The sequence below is a fragment of the Silene latifolia genome, chromosome Y, assembly GCF_048544455.1.
Source record: "Silene latifolia isolate original U9 population chromosome Y, ASM4854445v1, whole genome shotgun sequence".
NCBI lineage: Eukaryota > Viridiplantae > Streptophyta > Magnoliopsida > Caryophyllales > Caryophyllaceae > Silene > Silene latifolia.
Genome location: NC_133538.1, coordinates 20,856,434 through 20,871,326, shown reverse-complemented (window position 1 = coordinate 20,871,326; position 14,893 = coordinate 20,856,434). Strand labels below are relative to the sequence as shown.

Genomic DNA, 14,893 nt, shown 5'->3' with positions numbered 1-14,893 from the left:
ATTTGATCTTTCTGCCAATTTTTTTATTTTATATGAACTAAAGACTAATTAAACAAGTGAACAAGACGGTGAGATCATTTTGGTAAGAAGGCGAGTAATTAGAGATTTGAAGTACATCCTTTTTATTGGAAGTCATACTTTTATGCAACCCAGTCTTCAATGGGGATCAGGGGGCTTTTCATCTATCTTGAAACATTGAATCTATTTTGCAAAATCGGTTTTTCTAATGTGTGTTAGGGTATGCATTAATAACTTTGGTAAGATTCACAGGATATTTTCACTAATTATGGTAAAAATGAACACAAATTAACTCTTCAGTTGAGGTCAAGCGTCATTCGGTTCAATTCAGTTCATTAAGTCCAACCGAAAAGAACATGGCCATTTATTGTGGTCAAAGCCATCAAATAATATGGACGGACTATGACCAGAATTATCTACCTCAATACAGTAATATGTAAATTGTTACTGTATTATTTATAAATCAAACATTGATAAATTTACATTGTATCTCTGTACACATGGGAGAAAGAGAATAATAGTCCTCAGAAACAACAATGCTGGAAGAGTGGAAGTCGACAATTATGCAAAGATATAGACCTCGTCAAAGCCTTTCCTGTTAACAAAACAGAAGAGTTAGCAAAGGTTGTCTATAACTCTACAAGTGATCAGTGTGTCCCTTAAAAATTGTCTCAAGGAAAAATATATGTAAAACACTCCAGGAAGCGGTTAATTCTCGAATCGAGAAGTTAATATCAGATCTACAGGTGGTTTTACGTTAACATTAGCCTAAAAAGGATTTATACAAGTATTGGACACTGGAAGCTTACCCTGCTTTGCCACAGTATGTTGGACTGTAATGGTAAATGAGATTGTCAAGCACTTCTTCAACAGGTGCTCTGATCGAAGATTTCCTAGCCTCACTACAAAACATAACTTCATGAGAACTCAACATGAATACTTGAGTAGATGTCAGCTAGTCTAGATGATAAGTTCTTGAGCGCGGTACTCATAAGCTAGATTCAAAACTCATTAGCATAAAACAGTATATGACCAATCCGATTCTCATAACCAGGAACACTTCAGTCTCACGCTTTTTAAGAAGTAAAACTTACTTTAAATAAATGACCTCGAATATTGTTATTGTGAATTTGAGCAATATGAGCTAAGAGACCTCCATTAATGGAGCTTAAGGAAGCCATTGATGATGAACTCAAAGCTTGATGAAACAAAATATCTGTAACGGTTTAGAGAGAGAAAGAAAGTAGAGAGAGAGGTAAATAGAATTTGTAAATGCATTAAGTTAATGAATTCTGTTACAAGGATTGTTTTATATACAAACTAAAACTAACTACTTCTCTAACAAACTAGGTCAATAGTTAGTTACAATGGTCAACTGTGCCAGCTGTCAATCTACAATGTTAACTGTACAAAGAAGCTTCTAGGTCAGAACGAATGCAGGTCTTCAGTGTGGGCTCCTGTCATCAGCACACTCACAAGCCCTTGCTTTCATAGCCCCCCCTCAAGTTGGATGCTCATGAACAGATGTGAATTGCAATCCTAACTTGGAAGCTAAGAAGTGATGCTGTTGAGCTCCTAGGGGCTTGGTCATGAGATCTGCCAATTGTAAGCTTGATTTCACATGATTGGTACAAATCAGGCCTTCTTGAATCCTTTCACGAATGTAATGGCAGTCTATATTGATGTGTTTAGTGCGCTCATGGAAGACAGGGTTGGCAGCAATGTGTTGAGCTGCTTTATTGTCACAGTTCAACTGAATAGGTAAAGCTACTGTGACCCCAAAATCCTGCAGCAGGGCTTGTACCCACACAATCTCAGAAGCTGTATACGACATAGCCCTATACTCTGATTCTGCAGAGCTTTTTGAAATGGTTTTTTGCTTTTTGTTTTCCAAGAAATGAGTGACTCTCCAAGAAACACACAGTGACCAGTTAAGGATCTGCAACTGAAAGTGCAAGAACCCCAATCTGCATCACAATATGCTTTTAAGTTCAGAGCATTATTAGCAGGGTAAAAAAGTGTTGCATCCACAGTGCCCTTGAGATACCTTACCACGTGGAGTGCAGCCTGGAAATGTGGTTCCCTGGGAACACTTAAAAATTGGCTAAGATGTTGAATGGCATAGGACAAATCAGGCCTAGTCAAATTTAAGTACAACAGTCTGCCTACCAACCGTCTGTAAGATTCTGGGTCTGAAAGTGGCAAACCATCATCAGTAGAAAGATGCAGTCCTCTAGGAAGAGGAAAATCAGCAGATTTGGCATCCTGCATGCCTGTATCCTGTACATACTTCCTCTGATTCAAGAGAATCCCTTCAGGAGACTGCAAAACCTCTAACCCTAAGAAATATCTGATGAGCCCAAGGTCTTTAATAGTGAATGCTTTGTCCAAAGCTCTTTTGAGAGTAGGAATGAATGTTGTGTGATTTCCAGTAATGAGAAGATCATCAACATAAACAAGCACAATGGTAACCAGATCATTCTCTTTCCTGATAAACAAAGAATAATCACTTTTGGATTGGACAAAGCTAAGTGATAAAAGAAGTCTGGTGAGCTCAATGTTCCAATGCCTGGAAGCCTGTTTGAGACCATATAGGGATCTCTTTAATTTGCACTCTTGCCCTGAGGAAGCTTTAGTGTACCCTTCTGGTGGAAGCATGTATACCTCTTCATCAAGGAAGCCATGGAGGAAGGCATTATTAATGTCTAACTGATGAATAGACCACTGTCTAGCTGCTGCTACTGCCAAGAATATTCTAACAGTCACAAACTTAGCAACAGGGGAAAAAGTGTGCTTATAATCCTTCCCTTCCACTTGACTATATCCCTTAGCCACAAGTCTGGCTTTGTGCCTTTCAACACTGCCATCAGGTCTAAACTTCACTTTATACACCCATTTTGATCCTATGGCCTTGAAACCAGCAGGAAGGGGTACAAGATCCCACGTGCCATTGGATTCCAAGGCTTGCAATTCTTTGGTCATAGCTGAGACCCAATTAGGGTCATTTTTGGCCTGACTGTAAGAAGAGGGTTCAAATGTCTGAGTAACAGCATTTGAAGATGCTGTAACATCAGAAGAACCAGTAGTAGAATCCTTATGCAACATATTCTGAATATTATTAGGAACTACAAACCCTGTCAGTCTAGAAGAAATAGTTTTATGTCTGACAGACTGTCTAGACACAGTTGGTATGCTAGTATTAGTATTAGGAATAGTATTAGGTATATTATTGGATATTGTAGTATTATTTGGAATTTCTGAATGTGTAAATGAAGAAGTAGTATTATTTCTTTGTACATTTTCAAAAGGAGGAGGAGAAAAACTTGGTTCATTATCAATATCAGTATGAACAGGAAACTTATAGGGATCAGTGCCAGAACTATCCAACTGATCATGGTAGGGGAACTTATTTTCCAAGAAAATAACATCTCTACTTACAAAAATCTTGTGATGAGCTTGTAAGCCTTTTGTCCAAAAGGATATCCAATAAACATGCATCTTCTCCCTTTGGAGGCAAACTTGTCCTTGGCTAAAGAGTTTGTGGGGGCATAGCATAAGCACCCAAAAATCCTAAGCTCCTCATAAGTGGGCAATTTGCCCATTAAAACTTCATAAGGAGTCTTCCATTCCAGGACAGATGATGGAAGCTTATTGATAAGGTAGGTAGCAGCTAAGATACTCTCACCCCAAAACCTTCTTGGCAACTTAGCAAAGAGCATCATGGCTCTAGCAGTCTCAACCAAATGCCGATACTTTCTTTCTACCCTACCATTTTGTTGGGGTACCCCTGGCACACTCTTTTGGTGTATTATACCCTTACTTGCCAGGAGACCTAAACAAGTATCTTGAATAACCTCAGTCCCATTGTCACTCCTAAGCATCTTGACAGTGCAGTTATAAAAATTTTCTACTTGAGCAAAGAAATTCTCTAAAATAGAAACAACCTGAGTTTTATACTTAAGTAAGAAGGTCCAAGTGACCCTAGTATGATCATCTACAATGGTAAAGAAGTAGTGAGCTCCAGTAATTGAAGCAATCTTATAGGGACCCCAAAGATCAACATGTATAAAGATCAAATTGTATAAGATCAAATTTACAAGCTGCTCTACTATTACTTCTAGCAAAAGGCAATCTGTGAATTTTAGCTTGCAAACAAGTTTCACAATCATAATGCTTCATGTCTTTACAAGGAATACCAGCAATATGCTGCATTTTAGACAATGAAGTGTGCCCTAGTCTGGCATGCAATGATGCACATTATTATACTTATTACAATGTCGATTTAGAACAAAAAAATTTAGAACTATTCAAGACAAAGATTACTAACGGTGACAACTTGCCAACTCTATGCTTGAGCTTGTATAAGCCTCTTTCTTGAAAACCAACACCACTGGGAATGCTAGAAGCATGGTCTCGAATCGACATTTGTCCACAGAAAAATGAATCAAGCAAACTAGTAGTGGACAATAGCTTGCAAAAAGATAGTAGATTATGCTTAAAAGCGAGAACATATAGAGTGTCAAACAATTTGATTCTAGATTCAAGAGTGATATGACCTCCATGAGTAACTAATTGAGAGGAACCATCAGGTAGACCTATTAAAATTGGTTTGTTTAAAAGTTGTAACTTATCAAAGTAGTGTTTATGACCAGTCATATGATCTGTAGCACCTGAGTCAATTATCCAAGCATTTTGACAAGTATCACAAGCCTTAGGATGAGCAAGAGTGATACCCGCAAAGTTCACGAAGCATCGAAAAATCCACAGTGAATCATTCTTAGCCCGCCTTTGGACTTGCATCATCCGATTGTATAAAGCGCAACAACGAACAGGATCAAATCAGATCGAGATGCCTCTGCCGAGAACAGTTGTGATGCAAAACTTTCTTTGAAAAGCTTCTTTGTTGTTGTGGAAGCAAAGAAGAAAACTTGGTTCGATTGTGATATTGAGAGGATGCTCCCGATGAAACCGTGGAACATATCTTGTGGGACATCTTGTGATGTAGAAGTAGTATCTCGGAAATCCTGATTGTGCTGTCCATTCAGAGAAGTACCAGCGAAGATTACCGAAAACCTAGCCAAAAACTTTGCCTTTAGTTCAGAAATTTGATAAAACATGCTTCGGGAAGATGTCCTTTCTTGTTGCAGTGATAACACCACCTATCATCAACTTTGGACTTCTTTTCTTCCTTCTTATCCTCCCTCTTCCACACGTTCCAGGGACCTTTACCAGTGCCTTGCTTAGAGACATTCATTGCGCTGACATCTTGTGAAGAACTAACTATGCTAGAGATCATCTTCTGACTCTCGATTTGTTGAATGATAGAATAGACTTTATTAAGAGGAGGTAGAGGATCCATGGCTAATATATTTGACCTAGGATGCTCATACACATCACTCAATCCCATGAGAAAATTAAGAACCTTTTCCCTTAAAGACATATCAAGCATTTTTCTGTACAAATTACATGTACATTTATCCACAGCACCGCACTCACACTCAGGTATAACCTCTAATTCATCAATATCATCCCAATTACGCTTTAATTTTGTGAAATATTCAACAACAGTATCATTTCCTTGAGAAATATTCCTTAATTCTTTCTTCAATTGAAACAATAAAGGCGCATTTGATTGGCCATACCTTTCACACAGATCTGTCCAGAGAGCTTTAGCAGATTTGCAAGTAATAAAATTCTCCTTGAGATCAGGATCAATTGAATTCAACAACCAGCAACGCACCATATAATCACTGCGTATCCACTGAGAATGCTTTGGTGAAGTTAAAGCAGGCATGGCAACAGCTCCACTCAAGAATCCTTGCTTATTCTTGGTCCCTAACGCCATGATCACACACCTGCTCCAAGACATGAAGTTTTTACCAGAAAACTTTGTATTTCCAAGCTCCATTGCAGGCGAATCAGAATTCGCTAAGAAAGTAGGATCGTCGTAAGGATTACTGTATGAAGCATCAGTAGCAACTGTAGCAGTTGACATTTTTGAATTTTGAAGAATTTAAGTAAAAAAACGAAGAATTGATGAAGTAATTGATGTGATTTAGAGAAAGCGGAAGCGTAAATCAAAGAAAAACGCACTAAAAACTCAAAAATGAAGATGAAATGAAGAAATTGGAAACGAAAAACAAAAGATATGCAGAGACAGGCTATTCCTGCTCTGATACCATGTGAATTTGAGCAATATGAGCTAAGAGACCTCCATTAATGGAGCTTAAGGAAGCCATTGATGATGAACTCAAAGCTTGATGAAACAAAATATCTGTAACGGTTTAGAGAGAGAAAGAAAGTAGAGAGAGAGGTAAATAGAATTTGTAAATGCATTAAGTTAATGAATTCTGTTACAAGGATTGTTTTATATACAAACTAAAACTAACTACTTCTCTAACAAACTAGGTCAATAGTTAGTTACAATGGTCACCTGTGCCAGCTGTCAATCTACAATGTTAACTGTACAAAGAAGCTTCTAGGTCAGAACGAATGTAGGTCTTCAGTGTGGGCTCCTGTCATCAGCACACTCACAAGCCCTTGCTTCCATAGTTATGACCTGTGTTACTCAGACACGCCGACACGCAGGGTTACCTAATTCGCCAACATAGGGTGCGTATTGCGAATTAATACGCGCGTATCAATTCACAATACGTTTTCGAATTAATTCGCACTAATTCGCGAATTATACATAAAAACTAGCGAATTCTAAAAGTTTAATTCATGTATTAATTCGCACTAATTCGCGAATTATATATCAAAATTAGCGAATTTTACAAGTTCAATTCGTGTATTAAAAACTAAAAATTCAATATAATATGATCAACTTCAAAGATCATCAAAGGGAAAGGAGAAAATGTATCCGTAGACTAGCAACTTAATCTTATTTTGGTGTTTTGTCTGGTTTAGTCACTTTGTGTTTACTTAAGAAACCAGAAAAATATGATTTGTAGACTTATTTTGGTGGTTCGTCACTTTGTAATGCTGAATTGCTGATCTTTATGCAATGAACCTTTTGTTTTTTGTTATTATCATTAAGTAAATGAAGCGTATTAGTAATTATGAATTCGCGAATTGCTTTTTTTGTAATACTTTGCGTATTCAATTCCCTATTTTGAGCGAATTGCGAATTCGAATTATGTGTATTATGAATTCGGCAACCCTGGCGACACGTGTTGGTGTGTCTGACACGAAATTTCTGAAATTTGTGGACACGTCGACATGGTCAACGGTGTGTCTTGACCGACATAATGGACACGACACGACACGTCAAAAAAAACCTGCAATTTTTTTTATAAAGAAAAATAAAATAAAAACAGTAAAATAAAAAAAATAACCCTATTAAAAAAGAAATAAATATGAAAAAGAAGATATCTGGTTAAGCACGTGAGACTAGTACCCCACCATTGAATAAAAAAAGAAATAAATATGAAACATTGACAGCTGGACACCCTAGTACCCCACTATTGAAATAAAAAGAATCTTATTTGAAAGGAATAAATAAGGTAGAAGCCCAAAATCATTAAATTTCGACACCCAAAAAAATCATCGAAGCCAAACCCTAATATTTGAAACACCAGTGTCGTCGAGACACCTCTGCCATAGATGAAGAAGTCATTCATAGAGAATAGTGCCATGTAAGTTGTCGAAGCCTTCACGGAGTGTCAGTGTCGTGTCCGGCATGGCTGTGTCAGACACGTGTCATGTGTCGTGTCGACCACCGTGTCTGTCGTGTCCGACATGCAACACGCCACCTGACAGCCGTGTCGGAGTAACACAGGTTATGACATCAAGCTTTGCTCGAGAGGCAGGTCACAAAGTGTGGAAATAAGCTCAAAAAATAAGGAGGTGAATGAAACTGGCAAACATGGTCATTCGGTCTGGGATTTTTTACATCCAGGTCACTTCGGATGAGTACTTTTGGGGGGCTTGGGCAGTTTCACTGTCACTCTACCTCAAAGTCCAAGGGCTACGTGAATACGTCTCTACCAAGTCAAAAGATTAAAATCTAGGACTAGCTGCAAATACTTGCATGCTAACATCCTCCTCAAAGGTTTGACAAAGTTGCAAACCAATCTGAGATCAAGTCATTCTATCTTCAAATGACCTACAGAGTATTTTATTAATCCTCTGTTTCTTCCTTTCAAAAGGTCCTCCAATGAGGTCCATATCCTTCTGGTACTTCCTAAATTGGACTTAAAATTCATGTGTTTTGCTTTGAAACTGTATGTTGAGCTAAAATGCATGAAAGAGGACCTCCTCTAACCAATTTCTATAAGAGGGAGTAAAATGACAATATAACAAAATAAATTGAAGTTGCCAAAAACATTATGATTTTTTGATCTGAAGTTGCCAAAGTTCTGGACTCTCAACCTATGTTATCGGCCTTCCTCTCATCCTTAAACGCAATTTCTTGTTATATTGTTTTTCCCTACATACCCTTTCTTTAACACTATTATAAGAATCCAGTATGGTTGCCCTTTTGTGGACTTCATGTATAAGTTCATTTCAACTTTCTAAACAATACAGGCTATAGTACTCACTCAACTGACCCATCTTACGAACTTATAGAGGGCAAGCTTCTAAACCCTATTAAAATTACCATACAATTAACTGCAAGAAAAGGACTACATCAAAATGGAAAGTAGCATTTCCCTGATATATAAAGTTCAGAAGGCTCAGTAATATACAAGTTCTGCATTATAAAGGACAATCTGCTCAAAAATTGTTAGTACTTGTTCCAGCTCATCAGCACCACCATAACTCAACAACATTACCCCAATGCCTCTAGAGTTCCTACAAATGGAGGGCTAGGGGGCTCGGATGTAAACAGTACTACCCACGTGTTAAGTAACACAATGCAGAGAGGTTGTTTATGGATAACACCTATTATGAAAAATGCATCGACAATAGTGAATGGGCGCTACTTCACTATATCTACAAATGCGTTAATGAGGACATTTTTTCTTTACTCTATCACCAGCCAGGGAATAATTACTGGTCTAGAGGCGAAGACCAAAAAGAGGTTATGGCTTTAAGGTAATGGATCTCTAGTTACCTGATAAAGTAGTTCGCAACCCATTGAGTGACCTGTATCGCATCTTCTGAATGTGGGATCATTGTGCTGCCCCCCTCATAAGCATTTTTCTGAGGCCGTTACAACAGTTGAGTATCAGTACAGCCTTAATTCAAAGATATCGTGGCATGACAGAAACTAGAGCTGAAGAAATTATCAAATTTATTTACTTCCTCACTCTATTTAATCACTCGTCATAAACTGATGCACAAATTTGGCGAAGTTTAACAATAAGCAAAGGTAAACTTCTACATAAAATGTCGAGTTGTCGACCTCTTACACATGTATAGCGTTCATAGTGAAAACAGAAGAGTAAAAGTAAATGTTCTTTCTGAATTATTAATTGAAAGATTAATTCGATATTCAGGACTCAGACAATAGTTCTGGTTATCTGTTTTGTATTCTATTACGGTTGCATCTGAATATATATTTTATATCTGACACAAATAATAAAATAAATAAGAGAAGCTAACAAATCGAGGACAAACATAATTAAAAAAAACATACCTCTGGATGCCACTGAAAAGCAGTGACAGGATAATGCTGAGCTTGTGCAGTTGATACATAAACCTAATTATAAAACAGGTTAAGAAATGCGACATGAGAGAAACCACATAATGGAAACCAAAAACCGTCCTAATCATATAAATACCATGGGTGTGGTGTTTGTCACAGCACCTTATCATTTCTGTCGGCGCTGACTGTCAGGATTCTAAAGAAGCTTGATAGGTGTTGGTTGTCTTCTAGTGTTTTCGGTGATATTCCAAACTAGACAGCAACAAATCATTGAATATATTAAAGAACCTAGCAAACAAAGAACATAGCACGCCGAGTTCAATCACAAGCGATGTTACTTATATCCGGTTAGAACTTACAGATTTCTGTTCAAGTGTGAGACACGGCAACAATATGAAAAAAACATCATGTTATGGCTAATTGGCATAAAAAGAGTACAAAAAGGATGATAAAAATACTACATTAAAAAAAATACAAAAAAGATTAACGACTTTTAGAAACATCATCAGTAAAATCTGCATGGGAAATTGAGGATTGACTATGTCACTATGTGACCAAAAAAAATCTTGATGACATGATTCAAGAGCTAAAGAGCGCCATGAAAATGTGAGGAGTTCAAAAACAGCTCTACATTTTCTACATTGTCCAGACAAAGTAGTAAGCTAACCACTCCCACTATTAAGGTTTAACAGTAAAAAAATCATAAGCTATAATCCTTCTAAACGTCTAAGAAGCATTAACCTAAATTTCTCATCAGAAATTCCTAAGAGACAGTTTAATCACAGCAGCCGGAAACTAAAGCAATACGGAGTATTAGATAAATAGAAAGGTGACTGACAATTAAATCCAAATGACCACATCAGTGACCTATCAGCACGAAGTATATAAGTGACTTCATTGGCGAAACTCACTTTATGGTTCTGCATCACAAGACAATCGGTGCTTAACTTTCTCAGCAAATCAGGAGGAAACCTACAACATAACATGAAAAGAAGGATCAGGGACAAAAGTTAATAAATTGTAAGTTTCGTACACATAAACGCTATTCAGAGATTTTCCAAATCTCCAGAGCTTTTTAATATACTTATAGTGCATGTAACATGTCTCTGATTTACCAAGCAAATGGGTAGATAATTATATACTCAAAATCAACAAGTTCATTGTTTATGAAGAGTGCCGAAACTTGAATAAAGTCAAAAAACGAGGTGATATGCAGTTAATAATTCTCATGTATTGCATTTACCTCTCCTCTAAACTTCCCAAAGAAGGAAGAAAAAAGAAGGGACATGCTCCCTTCAACAGACTTGGTTCCACACGGTATACTACGTATGTTGATAACTAATGTAATTCTTTTCCTTACAAGTCAACACCTACAAGGCTATAACTATCATAATAAATTGGACTACCTCTGCTTAGCGGTATGATTTGTAGCTTTCATTTGCAGCAGAAAAACAAAGGTTATATGGCTTCTGAATTAGAAAGACAGAAGTACAGAACATGGTATGAAGTATTAATTTGCACAGAAGTACAAGGGTTCAGCGTATATATAAGACAGAGAGATATCGCCACAAAGAAATTGGATAAACATATTGGCTACTTTGCATCAAAGTTCAAAGGTGCAACATTTATCTATGGGAAAGTACTATACCTCTGGAAAACAGTTCCTTTAATGCTTACATCATCCACAAACTGAAGAGAGGATGCCATATAACTTGCATTATATCTTTCAAGGATATTGTTGTCCTATAATCAACGATGACCACAAGTTAAGCTGGATATTGTACCATAAAAAACTAGTAAACATAAAAAAACGACTAGAAGAACATGAAAGTATCAAACTACGCTCAAGAAGAAGTAATATAAACATGGATTCTCAACAATTTAGGACTAAATCACCTTACTGATGATCATCGTTACCAACTCAAAACCGAGGCAGATTGCATAACATGGAAAGAAGTGGCCTACATCATTCTTCTCCAACACTTTCTGAAGGAAATAGTGTGATCAAAGGAAGTAGTTTAACAACGGTAACACTATTGATCCCATTTAGCATCTATAAAACCACAAAAGGAGTTTACACATGATACCTTGAAGATGTCGCTAACAACGTCGAAGTAGAGACCACGTTTGGCCCACCCACCCGTAAAGAGCACTCCATTCAATAGATCAAGCTTCTGTAGATAGCATACAATTACACACAACAATCCGCATTAAATTTCCAGTCATATGAGAATGAAAACAATTTAACAAGCTTAAAAAGGCCGAATCTTCAAATTCATATATAGATTATTCCATACTGATCAATAAAAAAATTGATACCATTAGTCCGTATTACACACCCTAACAACCAGTTAAACAAACGGATCTAAAGCCATATCCTTACGACTAATTAATGTTCATTTCTACTTGGATGTATAGGTCGTCTTAGATCCGTATCACATAGTTTTTCCTCCAAAATAGTTTTTTTTTTTTTGGTTAAAGGAAGTCACTAGGCCGAATTTGATGCTGACGGGATTTGAAATGTGTACAACCTTTTGTACCAACTAAGCTAGTTGACATCCCCTCTTCTCCAAAATAGGTGGGTTACCTAGCTAAGCAGCTACTCGCCTACTTCCTCCACCTCCTTCATTTGTTTACATTATTATTCTGGGTGACGTTATTTTAATCAAATGTAAACAAATAATTGGGCCGGAGCAAGTATTTCCTTGTAAAAGTTCTACTTCTTCGACAATAAACTAAAAATAGGTACTTAACATATATCATTACTAGTTCGTCCCTTAAAATTTGTCGGCCATCCAAACTACAAATCCCGTCTCCGCCACTGATTAAAATCGAGCAATAAGAACAACTTACTTTGAGAAGAACACCTCGAGGTTCAGTATAAACAAGAGGAACAACAAGAGCACCAGCAGACTCAACCAACTTAACATAAGACGCGGCAATGTAAGAAACACCGGTAGCATTCTTAAGGCGACCCGAAGCGCCATCTCCCGGGTGGGTGACAATACCAATGACGGGTCGGAAGTTTCGGGTCGAGTCAGGAGCAGGGCAACTTGAGGAGATGTGTTTATTAATATTATTATTATTATTATTATTATTATGGTATTGGGTTGAGTTTGAAAATGGTGAGGTGAAATCCGGGTGGGTTGGGAGCATGATTGTTTGAGGAAGTGGGTTTGAAAATGAGGAAATTAGGAGGATTAGGATTATCCATAATAATAATTGGGGGGTTTTGGAAGAGTTGGTGATGATGTTTGACATTGGTGTAGTTGTTGAGTGTAAATGTGTGATTGATTGTGGACGAGATTGATGTGTGTGTTGTGTTCATGTGTGGGGGGCGAATGGACCTTCACCTTCCCTCTGCAAAAGAATCAATCGGGTCAAGTTGGGTTTGGGTCAGTTTAGGTTGGGTTTGGGTTAGGATGTTTGGACTTTGGGCCGGGTGATTTCCCTCCTATTATTTTGATGTATAGTTTAGATCTTGTGTTACATACACGGTTTTTTAAGGCTTTGTTTGGTAAAATTAGCTGAAAAGGCACCTGAAAATTAAGAATTAGTTGAAACCTGATAAGGTAGCTGAAACTTAGAAACTGGTAAGGTGACTGATTATACAAAAAAATGTTTGACAAACTAACTGAAAATTAGCTTATTTTGGTGAAATGACGTAAATGATACTCCCTTCATACCAGACCAATGGTAACATGATAAAAAATGGTGTTTTTAAGAAAAAAGGAAAAGCTGGGGCAAAGCTGGAAAGTAAGCTGAATATAAGAAAGATTAATGTTGGGTTGGTGAGAGAACCACTACTTGACATTTGTGTAAATATAAGAATGATATAAGGGTATTATTGTAAAAAAAACAACTCATTTATAGTATGTTACCATTGGTTGGTACGACCGTATTAAGTAAGTGTTATCATTGGTCTGGTATGGAGGGAGTATAATATTTATTTAATACATTATAGATTGTCGGGGGTAAAAATGGAAAACAAACTATAATCAGGTACCTAAAATCTCAAATGTTATCCTAAATAGCATTTTATTTTAGGTAGCTTATTTGGGAAAGAAGTTACTTGCCAAACAAGTGCAGAAAAATAAGCTACCTGAAATTTTTGTCAAAAATGCTACTTCGGTCAAAGCAGGTACCTGAAACGCATTGCCAAACATAGCCTAAGATTGGTTGTAGAAGAAGCAAACAATTAAATTACTGTTTTAAGAGAGTTTTTATTCTCTTAGTAGTAAAGGGAATTATCTTCACAAACCCAATATTTGTTGTTTCGGGAAAAATTTACTCAATACTTAATACAAATTACACGACACTAATAGATGTTTTGTGATTGGCGAAGCTATATCCGACGTTGATGCTCCTTGGGTCCTTGGACGTGAGGTCCTTTGTGCCTATTCTATTCCTCTCGGCTGAACTCCTAAAACAGGAAACGAATCTAGTCTCTGAGGATTCCGAGGAAAGCCCCTCTGATGTCTAAGTCAATCTTAGTTCTCACTTTGGGGTCGACTGAGTCCCTCATGAGGAAATTTTCTTTAGCCAGACTTTTGTAGTGATAGTAAGTGCTTCGAGAGTTAGAGATTGCATACCTTTAAAGGTGAATTGTGCCTTTATTTGTAGGGGACAATTTTGTACGGACCGAAGAGACTCACGTGGGGGCTCCACGTGGCTCCGATTGTACTGCTGACATGGAACGACAATCCTCAAGATGAGCTGTGGTTGAAATCCACCCTCGATTGGGGATAATCCCTAGCTCATCCTCTCTTCGGGTCAAGCCTCCCTTAGCAATATGAGAGTCCTGCTTTAGATTATTTGGGCCCTTGAGGAGGTCTCACGGACCATGATACTAGTTTTGGGCCTAATTATCGTGCCCCATCAATTGCAGTAATCGGAGGTAGCCCACATTAGTGGATGGACTTCGGTTTCCGTTGGGCGCGAATTTCGAGAAGAGATACTTTATCATGGATAAGGCATTGTCAACCTTGGTCAGGTTGAGTTGACTAATCATTGAGCAACTCCGATGCTGGAACGTGTATTTTCATGGTTCCCAATATGTGCTAGGTGGGGGCATTAAATGCCCTAGTTTTTGCTATTATAGAGCTTCTAATCTTCTATAACTCCTTGTATATGCACAAATTTCTCCCACCTTTCCTCGTATAACCTGTTTCCCTCTCTTATTATGAGCGATGTACGATCGGCTTGCCGTGAAGCCCTTTGAGTTGAGCTTAATTGGCATGCTCCGGTTTTAATACCCCATATTTTCTAGGAGTGCACTTGGCC

At 37.6% G+C, this 14,893-nt stretch overlaps 1 protein-coding gene across 5 annotated transcripts; it reads right to left on the bottom strand.

Moving 5' to 3' along the window:
• Positions 1 to 289: 289 nt before the first annotated feature.
• On the bottom strand, positions 290 to 12,959 carry LOC141633494 (gamma-glutamyl hydrolase 2-like). Of its 5 annotated transcripts, none has more exons than XM_074445954.1 (10): positions 12,464 to 12,958; positions 11,698 to 11,784; positions 11,507 to 11,596; positions 11,259 to 11,353; positions 10,522 to 10,582; positions 9,773 to 9,862; positions 9,602 to 9,664; positions 9,077 to 9,165; positions 828 to 920; positions 290 to 613 (listed from the first exon to the last, which is right to left on the bottom strand). In XM_074445954.1, exons 1-10 carry the CDS (start codon positions 12,869 to 12,871, stop codon positions 580 to 582), a joined length of 1,110 nt encoding a protein of 369 aa, XP_074302055.1. In that variant the 5' UTR covers positions 12,872 to 12,958; the 3' UTR covers positions 290 to 579. The 5 variants fall into 5 exon arrangements, with proteins under 5 accessions (XP_074302055.1, XP_074302059.1, XP_074302056.1 ...); XM_074445958.1 differs by lacking the exon at positions 12,464 to 12,958 and adding an exon at positions 11,930 to 12,063; XM_074445955.1 differs by lacking the exon at positions 828 to 920 and having other exon boundaries at positions 455 to 613; positions 12,464 to 12,959.
• Positions 12,960 to 14,893: the final 1,934 nt, after the last annotated feature.

What these genes read in the sequence shown, in the direction of transcription:
- LOC141633494 (XM_074445954.1), bottom strand. Translation starts at nt 12,871, where the DNA reads ATGTCAAACATCATCACCAACTCTTCCAAAACCCCCCAATTATTATTA. An exon ending in CTCGAGGTGTTCTTCTCAAA is followed by an intron (nt 11,785 to 12,463) that starts GTAAGTTGTTCT and finishes TGCTATCTACAG; the next exon opens with AAGCTTGATCTATTGAATGG. An exon ending in TTGTGATGCAGAACCATAAA is followed by an intron (nt 9,863 to 10,521) that starts GTGAGTTTCGCC and finishes GTTGCTGTCTAG; the next exon opens with TTTGGAATATCACCGAAAAC.